Genomic DNA, 20,891 nt, shown 5'->3' on the forward strand with positions numbered 1-20,891 from the left:
TTCCTTTTTTTTAGTTGGATTTTGATAGAAACGTAAAGATTCTTGCAATCCTTGCCAATACTGGGGCTGAACAGTGCTGTGACTCTCTATAAGTATAGCATAGGTGATCACCACACTTACTCTTACTCTATACAGAAATTCATAATATTTGAATAATTTTGTAGTGACAGGTAGCAATGGCAGCTAGGTGAGTTCATGTGCCATGTGGATTGTTTCACAATAATTTTTTTTTTATCTTTCACTAAATATGAGGTCCTTGATTTTTAGGTATGATCTCATCAAGTGTATCAATGCTGGTCCAGCGCATAAGGTGTGGAAGCTCAAAGTACGTGTCATTAGACTTTGGACCGTTTCTCAATTTGCAAAATCTGGAATGAAGGCACCTATTGAGATGGTTGTCCTTGATGAAGAGGTAAATTTTTCTCTTTGCATTTCAGATTTATTTTGGTAATACCTGAGTAATAAACCTCATTTATCTATGACTCTATAAAATTAATGCATTTAGGGGGATACAATTCAATGCACTGTAAAAGACATATTTGTTCCTATCTTCGAGGGCTTACTCGCTGAGGGCAACGTGTATGTGGTCACTAATTTTGGAGTTGCTTTGAATACCATCAAGTTCAAGCCTACTAGACACGAATTTAGAATCCACTTCAAGAGGGACACGATTGTGCATCCGGTACAAGATTCTTCATTTCCATTGAACAGATTCAATTTTGTTCCGTTCAAAACAATTCAATCAGAGTCTAAAGAAGATGGTTATTTAGTTGGTAAGTACTTTGTTAGATTAATCTATAATGCATGTGTTGTTTAATTTTTTTAGGTCTAATTTTTTAATCCTATATATTGTTTTGCACCATTTGTTGTATTTTTTATTATGAGCATATAGTGGATAGATATGGATTCAATTGATGGTTGTTGCTATTCCTCTCAAGTCTCAAGTATTATAGATTCATATAATTTTCGTGAAATTTATTTAAGTAAAATTTACTTCTCTTTTTATCTTCTAACCAAATATACACCCCAAGAGCTTATAGGGTCTAACCCATGAGAAATTAGTTATTACCCATGGAAAAGGGATTTGGATCCTCTAAAGTTTGAATTTCACTTTAGAGAGTAAAGTGTGATCTTTTACCATTTATTTCATATGTGGGACCAAGAATAAATATGAAAGAGAAACTATTCAAGGGTAGAAAGATCAGACTTTACTCTCTAAATTGAAATTCAAACTTTAGAAGATCCAAATCTATGGAAAAGAGTTAGGCTTTATTTTGGGCTTTTGCCGTGAATGTTAGCTTTGTATCCTTTGAATTGATTGAAAAGTTTTACATAATATAATATAATATACTATGACAGAGCATGTCTTATTTTTAAAATTTGATACATTAAGAAATTATATTAAGGAAGAATTTTTTTTATTATTCCCTACTTGTAACAATTATTCTCTTGCTATAATTTTATATTAAGAAATAATATAATTTCTAACTCAGTTAAATATTGTTTCATTTAAATTTTGTTTAATAAAAAAATTTATATAATTTTCTGTATTATCCTTATAAGGTTATAAGGGTTAAATAATACTTTAAAAATTAATGTGTCTTATTTTTATTTAAATTCTGTATTAAAAAATTTCATTAAAGAAATATAATTTTTTTTGGGCAAAATAATTTATCAATATGATTTTATTACATAATATGTCTATATTTAATGTATGTCATTTGAATTGGCTGATGCGTTATTTTTTATTATAGGTATAGGACTAAAAAAAATTATATTATTTAGTTAAATTTTCTTCAATTTGTTATTGGCTTTGTTTTCTATTATTATGCGTTTTATTTTAACACCTCTAAATATAGATTTCATATATATATTAACTAAAGAATTAGTACCCTTAAAGGTATCGTTGGTAAGGAGTACTAACCTATTTATTTTTTGTTTTTTCACGAACTTTGATTTCTAGGCCCTAACTATTTATTAACAGTCTTTTATATTTCTATTTTTAAGAAAATAAAAAAAAATCTGATTTCAACATGGATGAAACTTTGGAAAAAAATGTGTCATTTTTGGAGAAATATCTGAGCAGATAGAGTTTTGTTAATGGAAAGATTGGTGCTTTTATTTTGTAGATGTGATAGGTCAGCTTGCCTCTAAGGGTAACTTGGTCGAATTCACCCGGGACGGGAAGCCGTCAAGTTATATCACCATAGAACTTGATGATCTTGAGTAATGCTTAATATCTTTTTGATAGTGGCTTTTGTTTTAAAATCTTATTTTGAAATTTTGTGCCTCTCTTTACTCTACAAGAATTTCTATTTCTTATAGGGGTGGACAGAAATTAAGGGTAACATTGTGGCAGTCTTTTGCTTTTGATTTGCTCAAATATCTGGAGGAACACCCGTGTCTTACCTATGTTGTTATTCTCCAAATGGGCAAGATGAAATTTTATACTGGTTTGTTTATTTTACTGCTATTTGAATGCATGTTTTGTGTCATCATATGCTTCTGGTATTTTCTTTAATTTGTTATGTCTTTTTGTAGGGGTCATGGGTGTTTCCAACACAAACTACAATTTGAAACTGTTTATCAATGTTGAGTTTCCAGCTGCCAGGGATTTCTTTGCGAGGTACAGTATATAGATCAGTAGTGTGGCCAGCAGAATATTTATACAAGGCTTTTGATTATTTAACTATTAGCAAATTTCATAAATTCTGATTTAAAAATACAAGGGTAAACAAATTGGATCCTGTTGACGGACAAGGCATAATGCCGCTGGTCTGTGATCAACCTGTTTCAGTTGAGAAAGACTTTTTGCGTCTGTCAGTCTACAAAACAATTGCCGAGATAAAGGAGTATAATCAGGTAAAATCCTTTCTTTATTACTCTTCCTTTTTTTTCATTATATTAGTTCTAATGTTTGTTGGATCATAATCTCAATTGTTGTGTTGTACCTTTGCATCCATCGATTTTATGATGCTGTATTTGTTACAGGCGGGACGATTAAAGAAGTTGAGACCGAGTTTGGTTGGTGGTACAAAGGATGTAAGAAGTGTCGTCGTGGCTTAAGGGAACTTGAGAAAAGATATTTCTGTCCCAATTGCATTAGAGACTACGGGTTCTATGAGCCGAGGTATGACTCACGATACTTCTTTAACATAAGGATTATTTTAAACTATTCTACCGTGTGGGATGGAGACTCTTGGATAAGCCATTAAAAAACTATTTGCGTCCAATTCAATAATAACATAGTATAGACACTCTGACTATTGGTATAATTTATGTAGTGTGTTGTTCTTGGATTGTATATTTTCTGGTGAATAATAGGTACAACATCCACATAAGGGTGATAGACCACACCGATGCCGCCTCTTTTGTTTTGTTCGATGGAGAAGCTGCAAAGTTTCTTGGAGTTTCTGCTAATGACCTTAGGCAGTCTTGTGTGACTAAGGTTTGATGTCATATTCATTTTTTTGTGTTAATTGTTTTGCACTATACCTTAATTTTTATTATTTATGAGAGCATGAATGAACTTTTTTCCGCTAAATTTGAAGGGTGTTGAGAAAAATTCCTGTCCCGAAGAGATTAATAAGCTTAGGGATATTAAGTTCATCTTCAAAGTGCAACTCAAGATGAGGAATCTGAACTCTTATGAACCATATGTGATTCATGTGCTGAGAATGACTAATGAGAATTCTCTGGTCTCTGCTTTCCTGGATAAATATAATTCTGACCCTGTAACCCCCTTTGGCTAATAACTTTCTCTTTTGTTTTAGTATTGCAAAAACAGATCAACCAGATTTTGATGATGTCTTTTTATTGAATCAACTAGAATGAGACCCGCGCGATGCGCAGATAGTAAATTTAATGATAGTATATAATAAATATTAAAAATGACTATGTTTTGTAGAATTAAATTAAATATGTGTAAATTAAAGTTAAATATAAAAGGTGTTTTGTTTAAAATAATTTGTAGTACAAAAGATTTGAATGTTAGAGTTGTACAAAATGACATTTTTATTTGGTGGTTTGATTTTTGCATTTGTTTTGGTCGATAAATTTGGTCTCCTTATGTGGCGCTAGTCATCCTTTTTCTGTTGTAGATTCTTGTAAAGGCATATTCTTTATGAATTGTTGAGTTGTATGCACTTTCTATTGTGTTGTTTGTTCCATCTTTGTATGTATGTTCTTCTTCTAAAGATGTGTATTGAATTTGTATGGTTTTGTTTTTTCTTGATCTCTTGATGTGCATGCAGTTTTCTAATAGCATCTACAATAAAAAGAACAAAAATGTGTAAAATTTTTTTTATTAAATAAGTTATTTTTAATAAGAATAATTGAAATAGTATAAAGTGAAATTACCTGTTAATATTTTTCTTTGACCCACTCTATCAGACAATGTCTCAAGTATTGCAAATTCAAAATAGTGTTGGTAAGTGTTTAATTTAAAAATACAAAAAATATGCTTGTTTTGTACCTTTTCATCTAATATAATAATTTCTAAGTAAAGAAACTCTTCTTTATTTGTGGGTATTAATGTTATCCATAGACGAACCATGCGAACTTTGATAAACCAATTGTCTGTTTGTTTGGTGATATTGTCCAAAGAATGATGCTCCATTGAGTAAGTTTGAGATGTTGTGTAGTGCGAAAATAAATTTCTTGTGCTAAATTTAATGTTATTTGAAGAAATAGTGATAAGAGACTTATATAAGTAGTTCAAATAGTATGGAATTTGAATATTTGTAACGTTAAATTTATTATGATTAATAGATTATCATGACATTTATAACATTGTTTATTACATTTAATGAGTTATTTATAAAAATTAATAAATTAATTATTGGGGTTATAAATTTATTGTAATGTTTATAACGGTAAAATATAATAAATATAGGGATATTAATTCTTGTAGGTTACAAATTTGGTTAGATACTATTAATTTTCAATTATTGTCATTGGTAATTTTGCAGCCTAATTTGCATATATTTCTATTACTTGTATATTTTTTGTATATTTTATTTTTTGCTGATTTAGAAATAATAGTTGATTTGGCAAAAACTTGAGTGGTTGATTCTAAAATTTTGCCAACTAAGCGATAGTGCTGACATATCTTCTTGTCTTCCTTTTTTTGAAAGGATTGCTCTCCGCCTCTTTAATGTAGCAATTTTGGGTATTAACTCTTCCCATCTGTCATTACCACTACAAATCCTTCTACAACAAAGGGAATAAGACATGGTCAAAGATCATTCCAAGTAAATTGTGGAAGCAATACTGCGCATGTGGAATAACAATTTGAAAAAGAGAAATACATAAATGTAAATTGTAGAAGCAGGACTCCACATGTAAAATAACAATTTATAATTTGATGATGAAATATTGCAATCGATAGTATATAGGGAGCAATAATTTTAAATGCAAATTAATTTTGATTATGACTGTTAGACAAAACCGTTTAAAATGATATTATTTATAACAAATAAATAGGACTATTGAAAATGATATTGAACAACAGAATGAGAAGAGTAAACGGCAAAGTTGAAAATCTTTAGGAAGATACCTGGGACGAATTTCCTACATTGGCAGCGCCAAATGGTGACGTTGGTCTGAGACCCAGAATCGAGCTCCGACAGGGAAACCACAACAGGAGGAATGGAGTTTGCCCTGGTTTCTGCAATTTATGCAATGCGGCTCCGCTGGGGATGGACATCGCGATGGGCAATTTGTTTTGAGGAAAAAACAATGGCTCATAGGACCGGAAGTGGATGGAGGAAATAGGATCTTGGTACGGAAGAGGTGCCAAGAGGAAGAGGGTTTCGAGAAGTTTGAGAAAGGTAATAAGTTCTTTGGTTTTCAGAGCTTTTTTTTGGGTAAATGTTAATTTGTGTTTTTGTTGTTTTGTGTTTTTGTTGTTTTAGAAATAAGGATTGATTTGGAAAAAGTTAAGTTGTTGGTTTTGTTTTTTGTGTTTTTTTTAATTTGAAAATAAAAGTTGATTTGTCAAGATTTGAGTGGTGGATTCTAAAATTTTGCCAAGTAAGCGATAGTGCTGACATGGCGTAAGTAGAAGAAGAGAAATAACTTAGAAGTAATGTGGGTAAACCTATGTACCTACTTTTATATATTAAGAATAGATTATTTTGTAGGGCCTTTTGTCCCATGAAAATTCTGAACTATTGAGTTTGTCTATTGGTCCATACGACACTTCTAAGATTTGTGTCAAATGATTTCCAATTTAAATTGATACAATGATGTTCTTAGTTTTTACATAGTAAATAAAATATTATTATTCTTATATTTTTTGGTACATGATGACGTATCCCAGGCTTGTGAGAGTGAGCTAACTCCATCACCTATAGTTTATGAGAAACATAATTCTAAGATTCTCGGAACTAAGAAACATATTGAAGAGGTTGGAGAGGAGTCAGTTTCATCCAAATCCAAGAAAGGGAAGTGGGTTGTGATGGAAGACTAAATCATCACGCCTTTACACAGTTCGATTTATAATATATGAGAATAATTTATTTAAACTATTATTTGAATGAAGTATGGTTGTTTGAGAGTGATTAGGATCTACCATATATGAGTAGTTTATTTTTCAGAATTTGTGTTGACATTAATTTATCTCTTAGAAATTGATACAAGAGTTGTTTCGTATATTTGTTTATTTAATCCAAAATTTGAATGTGTTTTCTTTTAATAAATACTTATTATTATTATTAGTATTTGAGTACTTATATAAAAAAATGAAAGCCCGTTGAAGAAATAAATGTAATATTAGTGTTGGTGATAATATATTGGCAATTGCAAAGAGAGTTGAGTGAGATTCAACTATGCACAACATACTCGGTCTCGGAATGTATTGAACCTTTCATTGGAAACCCCTCTCTCTCTCATGGATATGATTACCACTTTGAGAACTTGGGAATAAATCATGCATTATTGAAATCTTTTGCTCATTCAGCATCATTGTTATTATTATTATCGTATAATTCTTCAGTTTTAAAATAAGTATGGCTTTTACTTTAATTTAAAATGAATATTTTAATTTTTTAATAAATCTAAAAGTTAAAATTAAAGCAACAATTATTTTAGAATAGAAGAAATATATTCAATGATCAGAAATAAGAACTTTTTTTAATCAATCTCTTCGTTTACCAAAATACATGTAGAAAATTTAATCAATCACAAGTAGTCTCTTTATAAATTAGAATAAATAAAGAAAACAAAATAGAACAAAGAGGGAGTAACACGTTACTGCTTGCTGGTCTTCCTTTTCTCTTTTGTTACTTTTATAAATTAGAATAAATAAAGAAAACAAAAAAAAAAACAAAAAGAGTTAGACACGTTACTCCTTGCTGGTCTCCCTCCTCTCTTTTGTTACTTTCATTCATTCCTTCATTTAAAGAAAAACAAAAAGGGAAAACTCTAGCTAGCCTCCACTGCCGCCGAATGGAGTGATCGGTTGCCGCCGTCCGTGGCTGTCCGAGAAGTCTCTCTTTGTACTGTCGGTGTTTTCCAAGTCAAATTCCCTGTTCGATGTCTTCTTCCTCACTCGGCGCCCATCCTCCGTCGGATTCTTCCTGCTCGCGGTCATCTTGTTAAGCCATAAAAATCACATTTTTAGTTTTCTAGAATAAATTCTCATTTTATGGATTAATTAGCCATTAATTAACCGGGTTTTACATAAGCAATCTTATACAAACTTGTAAAATATTATTACTACTACATTGATTTTTCTTAACCTTATAAAAACGTAAAAATATTTTTATAATAAACAAATATTATAAAAGTTTAGAGTGATTAAACAGATTAAAAAAATATTAATTTTGTCTTTTCTCTTTTTATTTCCTCTAGCATTTGTGTTACACAATTGTACTAATATGATATCATAATTTTCAGTTTATTATTTTATTAGTTATTCAACTATATACATTCTTATTAAATTCAATTATCTAGAAACTAAATTTTTTTTAATTATTATTTTACTCTTAGTAAAAAACTAAAATTATTTAAAAGATATATAAGATTATGTTTCTGCTATTATTTTTATGAACAAATTCAAATATTAACTATAGTAAAAATAATAAAAACTTTAAACTTTTAATAGTGAATATAATAACAAGATAAATTATTTTATAAACAACAACAATAAGTTCAAAAACTTTATATTGTGATTTGTAAACTAACAATTATATAACTAATAAAATAATAATATCAAAATAAAGTTTTAAATAAATTTAAATATTTACCCCATTTGTCTTGATCTCTCATTTCAGTTGCCACTCCAATTGAATCCTCCAGTCAAAGTAGGGTGACAATACAATAATATTGAGAATAAAATGAATAATCTATAGATATTGGTTAATTTATGTTTTTCTCTCTCCAAATATCATTAAAATCAATTTCAAAATTATATCCTTAAATATTTTCCAGTATAATATTTTTCTTTCTTGGAGTCATAATCCTAAAATATTACTACACAATGAAAAATGATAGAAACAAATCATTCTAAAATTTAAGATAGATTGATATATAACAGTCAAATTAATATCTTAGTTTTTTTTTTTAATTAACTATGTATATAAGATAAAATATAATCGTAAAGGAAAATAAATTTATGATGGATAGGAAGCTAAGAAAGTAATCATATTTTGTATTAAGAAAAGAGAGTCCTTACAAGAGAAAGAATAAGCTAGTAGATAAAAAAAGGGCTGGGCTACACATATAAGCTTACAAGCTTACAAGTTGGCCCAGCCCAAATAGAAGCCACGCGCATAAAGAGAGACAACATGGCGCGTCAAAATCACGCGCTCAACACTACAACCGTTACGTATGGGAAACTCTTCCACTTCTTCCACTTCTCAAAACGCTTCGAAAACAAGGAAACCCTTCCATTTTCGAGCGAAAATCAAAGTTCAAAACATACAAATCGTTCTTCGAAACCTCCATCAAAACACCATCAAACTCTCCGTGAAGAATCTGAAGCAAAGCAACAATACTCAACGTAAGTTCGTTAAGATTCCTGTATATTTTACTTTTCTTCTACGTCGTTCTTCTAGGGTTTACTTCTTGCTTCTTTGTTACACTGTTCTAAGTTCTACGTCGTTCTTCTAAGTTTTACGTCGTTCTACGTTCTTGTTCTAAGTTCTCCTGCTATTGTTGTTGATTTTTGGGGGTTTATTCCGTAGATTGGGGGGTGTATACTGCTTGAACTTGTAATGTGGCTTGATATTGAAGCATGTTTGATTGATATATATGGATGTATCTGAATAATATCTATGGGTGTATCTCACTGTTATCAATGGGTGTATCTGATTCTTACATATCGGTGTATCTTACTGTTATCAATGGGTGTATCTGACTCATATATGCGTGTATCTTACTGATATCTCAATTAATTTGATATTGAAGCATGTTTGAGTGATACCTGACTGATATATATGGATTTATCTTAATCATATTTATGGGTGTATCTCACTGTTATCAATGAGTGTATCTGAATCATATCTATGGGTGTATCTTACTGTTATTAATGGGTGTATCTGACTCATATATATGAGTGTATCGTACTGATGTCTTTGGGTGTATTTTTCGTTTCAGAGAAAATGGCAGCAAGAAACAAAACAAAAGACCTTAAGTGTGCCACACATCTCCTGAGTGATAAGTTCAGAAACATGACTGAGGAGAAGAAGGCAATTGTGAGGGATCTCGGATTCGGTGGGTTGATGCACATCCCACCACTCAGGGTGGATCACCAACTCTTAAGGGAACTGACAAACAACTTTAAACTTGGGGAGAACAGACTGAAGACAGGATATGGTTCTTTCCAAATAACACCAAAAACAATAGGTGATGCGCTTGGCATCAATGCAACAGGTAACTAGCTCAAAATTATAGGTGTATATTAAGTTGATGCTTGGGTGTATTTAAGGTTGATGCTTGGGTGTATTTGAACCGACTTTGATACTTTGTTGTTTTCCTTTTTGTAGGAAATCTGTTTCCTGAGAAAGTTGAGTATAAGCAACTTTCTGATGATGACAAAATAATTTATAGAAGATTCCAGGGTAAGACCCTCAAAAGTCTTACCGATGAAATGATGGAAATCGGCGTTGGCAACGAAGAGGAACGCCTGATGTTCAAGAGGATATTCATCCTCTACATACAGATGGCGTTCCTTTTGCCAACGACGATAAACAAAATATCACCCGTGCACCTGGCCCCAATTTTTAAGATGGACGGCATATCGGAGAGAAACTGGGGGGGGGGGGCATGTTTTGACCTTCTTGATCAAGGGCATCACAGACTACCAGGAGAAGAAGAAGAAGGCAATTGATGGCTGCCTCTTTGCCCTGATGATAATATACTTTCATCTTTCTGAAAACAAAGGCAAGAAGAGGGCTGAAAGACCACCAAAGCCTTGGATTGCCAACTGGACTAAGGAGCAGTTGGTGGAAAGAATGACTGCAGAAAGAGAGGAAATTTTGGTAAGTAAACATAATATGTTGCTTGTATTTTATTTACCTGAATGCTGCTAGCTAAAATATCTAATGTTTCAGGGGATTGTGAAGATGGCGGAGACAAGAGCAAGAGAAAAAATGAAAAAAAAAAGAAAAAAAGAAAAAAAACAAGAAATCAAAAAAACAAAAAAAGGAAGGCGAGTCCAACATCGTCTTCGGAGACAGAAACAGCTACTGACATTGACACTTCTATCTCTGAGTCTGAGACTCAAGAAGACTCAGAGGATTCAGGAAGAAAACACCCCAGCAAAAAGGGGAAAAAGTAAGTACCATACTTGGGTGTAATTTCTTTTTCGAGTTGGGTGTATTTTGTTGATCACGTTGGGTGTGTGTAGTTTATTAAGCTGGGTGTGTTTGTTTGCTGCGTTGGATGTATATTGTATATTTAGTTGGGTGTATATTGTGAATTCATTTGGGTGTATTTTTAGTATGTTCTAAATAATGATTGTTTGCCTTCCAGAATGGACTCCAGAAAAAGAAAGCAGAGGCAAGAGGAGTCAGATTCTGATTCAGAATCTGAATCTGAACCAAGTGATGAGTAATGTCCTGAAATTATTACTCCTTTCTTTTGGCTTCATTATAAAGATTTCGTGTATTAACTGAAGTGTCTATTATTAACTTATAGGAACGAAGAATCATCACCTGCAGAGAAGGAGAAGGGGAAGAAAAAAACAAAAACAACACCAAAAAAGTAAGCACTTCTTTGCATATAATTAGATTAGACGACTATTCTGTGATAAAATTAATTTCTTATTTCTGATTGGTACTCTTTTTTTTCCACCCAGAACACAACCAAAAAAGAAAAAAGTTGTTGTGGAGGATTCACCTCCTAAAGAAGATCAATACTTTGACGGGTACAGTACCTCGTAAGCTATATTACCGTCTATCATCGTAATTATTTTTGTTAACGTCTTCTTTTATGAATGTAGTGAGACATATGAAATATCAAGTGACGAACTAGATGAATGGCTAGGACAAAATGTTGATAAATCTGCTGCAGAGGGGTATGTCTTGCTGGGCTGTCTATTTCATATTTTGGTGTGTTTTGTATGCTAATAATTGTTTCTTGTTTTGCAGGGAGAACCAAGCTGACTTGCGATCGACATAAGGTCGCTATGTGTCGTCTGAAACGTAAGAAGCTTTATTATTTAATAAAATCTTGTTATCATGATTTGGGTGTATTTTGTGGAACCATTTCGGTGTATTGTGTTGATCAAGTTGGGTGTATGTTGTTTATTAAGTTGGGATATTTCGTTTGTTGTGTTGGGTGTATATTGTCCATTCGGTTGGTTGTATCTTGTGCATTCATTTGAGTGTATTTTATACCTGTATCTTATTTTGTCTGAATAACATCAAATCTATTTTAGAATACCGGCTGTGAACTTGGGAAGTGATGCTCCTTCCTCTCAAGGACGCACAGAACAGAGTAGTGTAAACCAGCCGTCACAGAGCATGTAATTTATCTTTCAAATAACCGTTACTTTTGTTCTTCTATTACCCTTCTACTTCTAATTCTGTATATATTTTTTTTAGAAAAAAAAGCCCTTTATTATTTTATTCAAGAAAAAAAAGGCAGGAAAAAAAAAAGCAAAAACTGCAAGTATGTAAGTTCTCAAAAAAACAAAGCTTGTCTTCTTTTTGAATTGTTCGGGTGTATTTCTTGAATTTCTTTGGGTGTATTTTAGGTTGAGTCCGTTTGATTCGAATATGATGGTTGTGAGGGAACAGACACCGTCGGAAGCGCTTGCAATGTGAGTTTTCCAATAATATTTCAACCTTATAACCTTATTATTTTCAAAGGCGTTGTTAACCTTTCATTTTTCTTCTTGTTTAGAGTCCCGATTCAGGATTTTGTGCCGGCATCCCAAACAACCACTGAGACAGATTTTGAACCAACCCCTATGCTACAGATTGAAGGGACTACAGAAACGTAAGAAATAGTATTGAGTGTATATTTGTTTAGAGTTTGGGTGTATATTAGCTAACAGTTTGGGTGTATATTGTTCCTGATTAGTTTTTTTTACGCCGTGATTAATTTTTTGTAACTGTGCAGCACTCCTGAAACCCCCAAACAACTTCAAGAGACCACACCCATGGTTCCCCCAGCTCCAACTAAAATGTAAGTTCATCAGACTAAAATCAATCTTTGCTTATCATCCGTATATTCTTATTCTTATTCTTATTCTTATTCTTATACATGATGACGCAGTCATCCAGACGCAGAAGACGCTGCTGCCCTGTTGATGATGGCATGGACAGCATCCTATGTTCCTAAAACAGATCCAGGGGTGCCATCATTCAGCCTTGGATTGACTGATTCAAGCCAGGAGGGGGCGTCAACGCAGGAGACAGAAAGGGCAAAATCTCCTGAATCTGCAAATTTGATAGAAGAATTGGACAATTTGGTCCAAAAAATAGCAAGCAGTGCGGCGAAGGGGAAGAACAAAAGTCCACAAATTCAGAAGGAGACTGGGGGAGAAAGTTCTGCAAAGTTTCGAACTCCTGGGGGATTATATCAGATTACGGATGATATGAAACAAAAGTGCTACATCTGGGGGACGAGACTGAAGGAAGATGCAGATGGCAATACTAACGAGTATGAGGAAATGTGCACTCTGATTGGCCAAGGAGAATACATTTTGATGAGAATGCACCTTGTATCCCTCCAGGCAAAAAGTGATATAGAATCTCAGGTAATATTAGAATAACATTAATGTTTTTACACCAAAGTCAATTGCAATGCTTATTAATGTAAAATTGATTTCGGCATATATTTCTAGATTGTATCTGCCATCTGCCTCATCCTCAACCAGAAAAATGAAAAGAGGTTTCAAGAACAAATATACTGTCTCCCCCTCGATATTGTGGTAAGTGTTACTTCTCCGAACTTTGGGTGTATTTTCTGTATTGATTTGGGTGTATTTTTTACGTTCCATTGGGTGTAAGTTTAGTATTTCATTTCTTGTTTCGCAATCCTTGCAGTGCATGGCACTTTCGGATCACCCAAACGGGGAATTCGTATCACCGAAAACGAAAAAGGAATTCAGGGTGGAAGCCTACCCGAGTTTCATTCCCTTCATAGATAGAAAAAAATTAACTTCGCATCCATATGTAAGTTTTCGTTTGCTAAATTTGTTAGTACGCTTATTTACTTATATGCCAAATAAAATAACACACTGTTGAAATGTGGGAATCCTTCAGATTTTTGCTCCTGTTTGCCACTCGGGGCATTGGTGGTTATGGCTCATAAATACAAGAAAGCGGAAATGTCATATACTTGACCCGCTACACAAAAGAGCTCCAAGCGATGAGAGAAAGGACATTAATAAATTCACTGTAAGTTGCCTCTGTCTTCTTTACTTTAATATTTAGGTCTATTTCGTTAGTTGTGTTGGGTGTATATTGTCCATTCAGTTGGGTGTATCTTGTGCATTTATTCGGGTCTATTACTGATTTGTTTTGCTATTTAAGGGATATGTATTTTCAAGATTGATAACATATGCCGGCGGGGAACCTCTGTAGAAAGGGGAGAACGAGAAGAAAATTAAATCATCATATGTTAAAATATCAGGCCAAAAAACAAGGTATAAATTTGTGAGTCTGAACATTAAACTTTCGTAAATGAGATTTGTAATTTATTTTCTTCGTTTTCAGCTATGACTGCGCTATCTATGTTATGAAGTGGATGGAGTTAATTGAGCCGGAAAACATCAAAAAGGGGAAGTATGAATGGGATAATTGGCCACAGGTAACTGTCTTTAGAACTATATAACTATGTATTACTTTACTGAATTAATATTGCTGTTTAAACAGAATATACTTTTTAATTGTAGGAGGAGGTGGACCACTATAGAGTGGAGTATGCTTCCCGGATACTATTCAGTGAGATGAATAGAGAAAGAGATCGGGCAATTAGGGAGAGTAGTGCTATAAGGCTGTCGAAGCCATCCTCTGTATTATTGAGTCCGTTTTGTTAGATTAATTCTGCTGATATAGAAACTGCGTAATCCAACTGCTGGGTAGTTTGTAAATTGAACAAATGATGTAAATATTTGCCATTTATCAACAACTTCTATTCCATGTATATTTTTTCCCATAGTTAAACTATCTGTGCTGGTAAACTGTCTGTGATGTATTCAAAAGCTGTATTACAGGTGGTAAAATATGAAGGAAAAAATCAAGGCATATATAAACGCAAATTATAAACTGTTACACCCAACGCAGGTCTAATAATACACCCAACATTGCGTAAAATATACACCCAAACTGTCTGTGCTGTATTCAAAATGTATGAATTACATGTACTAAAATATGAAGAAAAACATCAAATCAAATATACACCCATAACCTGCGAATTTTTAGAGCTTTTGTTCTATATGAATCTATATATGTGTCTATATGTAAATTGTCAATGAACAAAAATACACCCAAAAGAACGGTGCTTTTACACCCATATTCTATAAAACTATACACCCAAAGAGTTATCCCCTGCTGCTGGTACCCTGAACTGATAATTCATAACGTGTCCTTGATATTGGCTGGAATTTGAATGCGCTGCTGATGCAGCATCAAACAGGTTTATCTGAATATAACACTCACACATTAGCTAACCTATTAACGAGAAAAATAAACTCAATCGCCACAAATTTAAAGAACATTACTTTTACCTCGCTTAAAACTTTCATCTTCTTCTTCTTTGTGCCATTTGCGATCTGTTTCTCCAGCTTTGAACCTAGCCTGTTTTTTGGACGTCCTCTTGTTCGAATCCTTGGCGGGCTTTGAAGCTCGTTAACGGATTCCAAGTTGGCGTCTTCGTGGGATAAAGAAGATGTCCCCTTCCTTTTGGCTTTTAATGCTTCCATCTCGGCCATGACGTTATCGTAAGCACGGTGCAGAATTGCAGTCAGCTCCTCCGATTCGGAGGCAAATTCGCAAATATTTTGCGAACGAAAAACCAATTGGTCGAACCTCTTGCTTCTTGGCTCCATTAGTGGCTCGTCGTGGCTGCTCTTGATGTGTGTGTGTCGCCTCTTTACCTTCTTGCTCCATCGTTCCAGTATGTATCTAGGTGACACTTGGCTTGCTTGTTCGAAGCTTAACACGCTTAGTGCGTGACGGCACAGTATCCCTCTCGACTCGAATAATAAGCATTCGCATTTTACCTCGGCTGCAACTGAGTCGTAAGTAACCACGAACTTGTTGAATATTGAGCTAGAAACTTGTTCTCCGACTTTGTATACTGAATAGCCTAGAGCGGAATTCTTTAATCTGGTGATGCAATTCGCCTTTCCTCTGAATTGCGCTTGGACTTCCCTAAACTTTACGTGAGTGTACGCATCTTGAAACTGAGCTTCAATGGAGGATTTGGTTGCACACGGTATGACCGTATGAAAATCTGCAACATCTGATTCTCTCTCTGCTTGCTCCCTGCTTCTGAGGCAATTATCGTATTGTTTGACGAACTAAATAAGCGAGCTGTTCCGGGTGATATACTTGTTAAAAAATGAATGCATGCTCTCACTCCTTTGGGTGCTTCTCATCCCTGTCCAGAAGTGGTGATCCAGATAGATAGGAACCCATATGTGACGGTCTTCGTACAGATCTGCATAATACACCCAAACACAGACTGTAAATACACCCGAGGGAACATGCAATATACACCTCTGCTGCAGATTTTAAAAAGACATTACCTGAAAGCCACTTGTTGTCCGCAAGACCAAAAGATTGCAAAAAATCGTTCCAATTCCTATCGAATGAGTCTTTGTTATGAGAGTTCCAAACAACTTGGCTCATTTCTTGTTCGATATCGGCATGTCCCTTGTACCTGTTTAATTTGCTTGGAATCTTCTTCATGATGTGCCAAATACACCAACAGTGAATTGTCGTTGGCATACAGGCCTCTAAAGCCCTTTTCATTGATGCGCACTGATCGGTGAGAAACCCTTTCGGAGCGTTTCCTCCCATGCAACGAAGCCAGCATTGAAATAACCATTTGAATGATTCAATTTCTTCGTTCTTCATCAAAGAGCATCCGAGAAGTGTTGACTGACCGTGGTGATTCACTCCGACGAAAGAACCACAGACCAAATTATACCTGAAACAAATTACCATGGTCCAGAATGCAAAATCATTAGTTACACCTTAACAAATGCTTCACATACACCCAATGAAACAGGCAATATACACCTCTGATGCGGATTCGTAAAAATAAAATAATTTAGCATCATAAACAGGGGCAGTTTGTTACCTGTTTGTATTGTAGGTGGTGTCGAATGAAATGACGTCTCCGAAATACTCAAAGGCGGCTCTGCTTCTTGCATCGGCCCAAAAAGCGAGCTTAATCGATTGATCCTCTTCGAGTTGGAGCTCAAAAAAGAAATTCGGATTCTTCTCTTTCATTCTTAACAAATATTTCCCGAATTCCTTTGCATCTTCTTGTTCGGAAACATTCCGCACTTCCCTCGTAATGTAATTCTTCACGTCCTTTTCGATAAAATTTAACTCGCGATGACCCCCGGCAGCCGCAACAAATGATTGGTATGTTTTGCTTGGTCTGATACCGGCCTCCTCGTTATTCTCTATTGTACGACGAATGGACATGCTTAGTTCCCTGTGCTGTTTGAGCATCTCTGCTTTGCTTGGACAGCAGGGGTGTGAATGATCGAGCACAACCTTTGAAATAATCCAAGCACCGACATCCTTCAATGTGTGTATATAAATTCTTGCAGGACAGTTTAGACCAGCTGTAGGATTGGTCTTCTCGGTCGGAGATATTTTAGATTTCCATTTTCCCTCTCTGCTACATGTAATCAGTTGATTCTTAATCTCGTTTCCCTTCCTATTTGTGCACCGAACTCTTGTAGAGAAACCTGCAGCCTTGGCGTAGTTCTTGTAAAATTTTCCAGCATCTTCAAGGGTGGTAAAGGTCATTCCAACCTTCGGAACAAGCTCGTCATCAACAACCGAGAGAGGCTGCACAATACACCGTGTCAGAAACTGTGAATACACCCATAGATATGATTCAAATACACCCAATCATGCCTAATATGATACAGCCGAACCGCAACAACTCAACTACACAATGACCTTTAAAGCCATAAACTGTAAATACACAGGCTGCAGAATACACCATGTCAAAAACTAAAAACACACCCAATCATGTCTGATATAATACACCTGAACAACAACAACTCAATTAAAATAACAAAACCAGTAGTGTAGATACACCCACACTTCTAGCAAAAATACACCCAAATAAAGACCTGATCTACACCCGAGCGTCTACTATAAATTTCAGGTAATTAATCACAACTAATACATTGAATCGACAGATTCATGTTAACGTGTTAGTTTCACAGTCAATGTTCAGCAATTTTTTAACTACACAATGCTATACAAATTACTGAAAGAAAATTCATTATGTAGATCAAACCTCAGGAACTTCGTTAGATTCAAATTCATAATCCACTTCGCCTGGATTCAGCTGAGAATCTGAGGTGGAATGATCCATTATCTTTAAAACGAGTTCAAACTTTGATTTCAGAAAACAACAAATCAAAATAGAAAATGAAGATCGAGTTGCAGAGAGAGAAAAAAGTAACGTAAACGAAGAACATACCAGTGAGAAAGCGGGAGGAAAAGAACGATGGAGAAGAACGAGGGAAGACGCGCGAGAAGAAGAACAACCAAATCTCAAAATAACGAAAACGAAGAAGGAAACAAATATTTTAAATTTGGTAGTTAGATATACGCGGGATCTTATATAGCGCGTGTAATCAACGTACGTGGAGCAGCACGTATTTTGATTTTATTGTTTAATGAGCTTGTAAAGCATACAAGCCCTAATGGCTTGTATGCAGAGCTTTTCCGATAAAAAAAAATACACTCTATTTTTTTTATTATTTCATGAATCTTGGATTATTTCTTTAATATTTAGTCGACATTTTATTAACACTTTAATTAAAATATTAACTTATAAACAATAGACAAGATATGATTATAGATCACCAAAATAAAACAAAATATTAGCATGATAAATGAGTTTAATTTTTTTAAAAGATTTTAATTTTTTCCAATAATAATAATAATAATAATAATAATAATAATAATAATAATAATAATAATATGATTATGGATCACCAAAATAAAATAAAATATTAGCATGATAAATGAGTTTAATTTTTTTTAAAAGATTTTATTTTTTTTCAATAATAATAATAATAATAATAATAATAATAATAATAATAATAATAATAATAATAATAATAATAATAATAATAATAATAATAATAATAATAATAATAGGTGTGTATTGCCAATGAGCTATATCTTAAATGGTATAGTCTATTCATACTCATTTAAAACTTGCGGGTTCGAGTCTCCTTATATACTGTGGTTGGTTAAGAGAGGTATTTGAATGTTGGTTAGAGAATGTGGGACTAGTTTGGACTTGTTAGAGAGAAATGGGTCAGCCCCGGATGTTCGGGTCGACGGCCATTCCAGTGCGAAATCCGAAGGTCGCGTTCATAACAGATAGTAAAATAAAATAAATAAAAAATAAGTGAATAAAATATAAAAATATATATATTTAGAAACCATAATTTTTAATTTATATTATTTTTTGGTAAGAAAAATTTTGGCTAGGTGAACCGCCCAACACCCCCTAATAAGTAGTAGTTTTGAATTTGAAACCAAGGAAAGAAGCCACAAAATTCAAATGCAATATCTACCTTAGCTTTACCCAAAATAAAGAATGTTTATTTTTCCCGGCGATACAACTAATCCTATTCTAAAGCAAGTCACCCTATATATAATAAACACACACATACACACATCAGAAGGCACACATTATTTCAGTACCATACAAAACAAATCTCACCATCTGAATCCTTGCCGAGAATCCTGAAAACCCCAAAAAAGAAAGTTCCAATAGTCACCACAAATTGTGATCTAAGCAAGAAGAAACAAAGGAAAAAAGGAAGAATGAAACTCAAGGAAAAAGATTTCGCAGTGAACCACATGGGAACATGGGAACAGTGACCATAATCCCTGAAGAACCTGACGACATATGGATCCTCTATAATATTATCAACCCCGGCGATTACGTCACGGCCGATACCTCCCGGAAGGTCCACCACCAACTCAACGACGCCAAGACCACCACCGCCTCCCGGGTTAAGCTCTCCATCCACCTGAAGGTCACCTGCCGCGACTTCCACAAGGACTCTTCCACCCTTCGCATCCACGGCCGTAACCTCGAGCCGAACGATTACATCGCCGTCGGATCGTTCCACACCCTCACCTTAGAGCGCAACAAGCCCTTCGAGCTCCACAAGAAGCTCTGGAAGGACGACGTCGTCGAGGCTCTCCAGGAACGAGAGAACCACGAAGCTTGCCCCGATGCAGAACTCGCAGTAATTCTCTTTCAACAAGACCATGCTGAGATTTATCTGATCGGAAAAGGCATAACTGCTATGGTTTCGAAGGTTGAAACGTCTTCTTCAAGGAGCGGAGGAAGAAATTCTTCATCTTCATCTCCTTCTTCTTCAAACTCTAAGAACGTGTTCTTCCGCGAGGTTTTCACGGCGTTCATAAAGCACGTGGATCTGAACAAGGTTAAGAACACTGTGATCGCAAGCGAGGATTCGAAAAAGGATGAGTTTCGAAGGTTTATGATATCGGAGGCAAAGAGGATGAAGATGAGAAGAATAGAAGAGAATATAGGAAGGATCGTGGTGGCTGCAGGTGGTGATTGCAACGGCAATTTGAAGGATCTTTTGGGAGAAGGCACGGTGATGAACCTTATGAAGGACAGCAAGGTAGGGTTGCAGATTAGGGCACTAAAGAAGGTTTGGGACATGGTTTCGAGTGACTCGGATCGCGCTTGCTACGGACCTAAGAGCGTGAAGAGTGCTCAAGAGATGGGAGCCATTGAAACGCTTTTGATCAGTGATGAGCTGTACCGGAGCAATGAGGTTGCCATAAGGAAGAGGCACGGTTGTTTGGTGAAGGCGGTTAGGGAGAGTGGTGGGGACGCGTTGGTTTACTCTTCTATGCATGTTATGGCAGAGCAGTTGCAGCAACTCACCGGTATTGCTGCCATTCTCAGGTTTCCGTTGCCTGTTATTGATGATGAAGACGATGATGATGCTTATTAGAGCAAGTTTTATGATTAATTAGGATGTGGGACTTAGCTTGTATTTCCTTATTACAATTCTCACCGCGTCATATTCTTTAGGTATTTTTAAAATACTCTAGTGTATATAGTTTATTAGAGTATCTTTATTAGGATAAAGATGTCTAATACTCGTATATATTGTTAGTATAAAAATGAATATTAATGTTGATAGTGAATCATTTCGACCAATGGTAGCG

The 20,891-nt window shown here is 34.6% G+C and overlaps 3 protein-coding genes and 1 pseudogene across 3 annotated transcripts; 3 read left to right on the forward strand and 1 right to left on the reverse strand.

Moving 5' to 3' along the window:
• Nucleotides 1-373: 373 nt before the first annotated feature.
• On the forward strand, nt 374-6,472 carry LOC148569406 (replication protein A 70 kDa DNA-binding subunit D-like). The gene is made up of 11 exons (XM_088485858.1): nt 374-412; nt 506-773; nt 2,130-2,226; nt 2,326-2,453; nt 2,542-2,626; nt 2,730-2,862; nt 2,973-3,130; nt 3,325-3,448; nt 3,552-3,734; nt 6,144-6,215; nt 6,323-6,472. Exons 1-11 carry the CDS (start codon nt 374-376, stop codon nt 6,470-6,472), a joined length of 1,437 nt encoding a protein of 478 aa, XP_088341984.1.
• Nucleotides 6,473-8,789: 2,317 nt separating this feature from the next.
• Nucleotides 8,790-14,039, forward strand: LOC148569407 (uncharacterized). Its single transcript, XM_088485026.1, has 9 exons — nt 8,790-9,004; nt 12,203-12,268; nt 12,352-12,447; nt 12,571-12,636; nt 12,727-13,210; nt 13,298-13,384; nt 13,500-13,628; nt 13,719-13,853; nt 13,989-14,039. Exons 1-9 carry the CDS (start codon nt 8,790-8,792, stop codon nt 14,037-14,039), a joined length of 1,329 nt encoding a protein of 442 aa, XP_088341152.1.
• A 1,940-nt stretch (nt 14,040-15,979) lies between these two features.
• LOC148569408 (protein FAR1-RELATED SEQUENCE 5-like) lies at nt 15,980-18,027 on the reverse strand. Its single transcript, XM_088485027.1, has 4 exons — nt 17,950-18,027; nt 16,765-17,489; nt 16,208-16,611; nt 15,980-16,119 (listed from the first exon to the last, which is right to left on the reverse strand). Exons 1-4 carry the CDS (start codon nt 18,025-18,027, stop codon nt 15,980-15,982), a joined length of 1,347 nt encoding a protein of 448 aa, XP_088341153.1.
• Nucleotides 18,028-19,391: 1,364 nt separating this feature from the next.
• LOC107637168 (protein PELOTA 1 pseudogene) lies at nt 19,392-20,727 on the forward strand (annotated as a pseudogene).
• Nucleotides 20,728-20,891: the final 164 nt, after the last annotated feature.

Source organism: Arachis ipaensis, chromosome B4 (genome assembly GCF_059453495.1).
Source record: "Arachis ipaensis isolate K30076 ecotype BB chromosome B4, ASM5945349v1, whole genome shotgun sequence".
NCBI classification, from domain to species: Eukaryota; Viridiplantae; Streptophyta; class Magnoliopsida; order Fabales; family Fabaceae; genus Arachis; species Arachis ipaensis.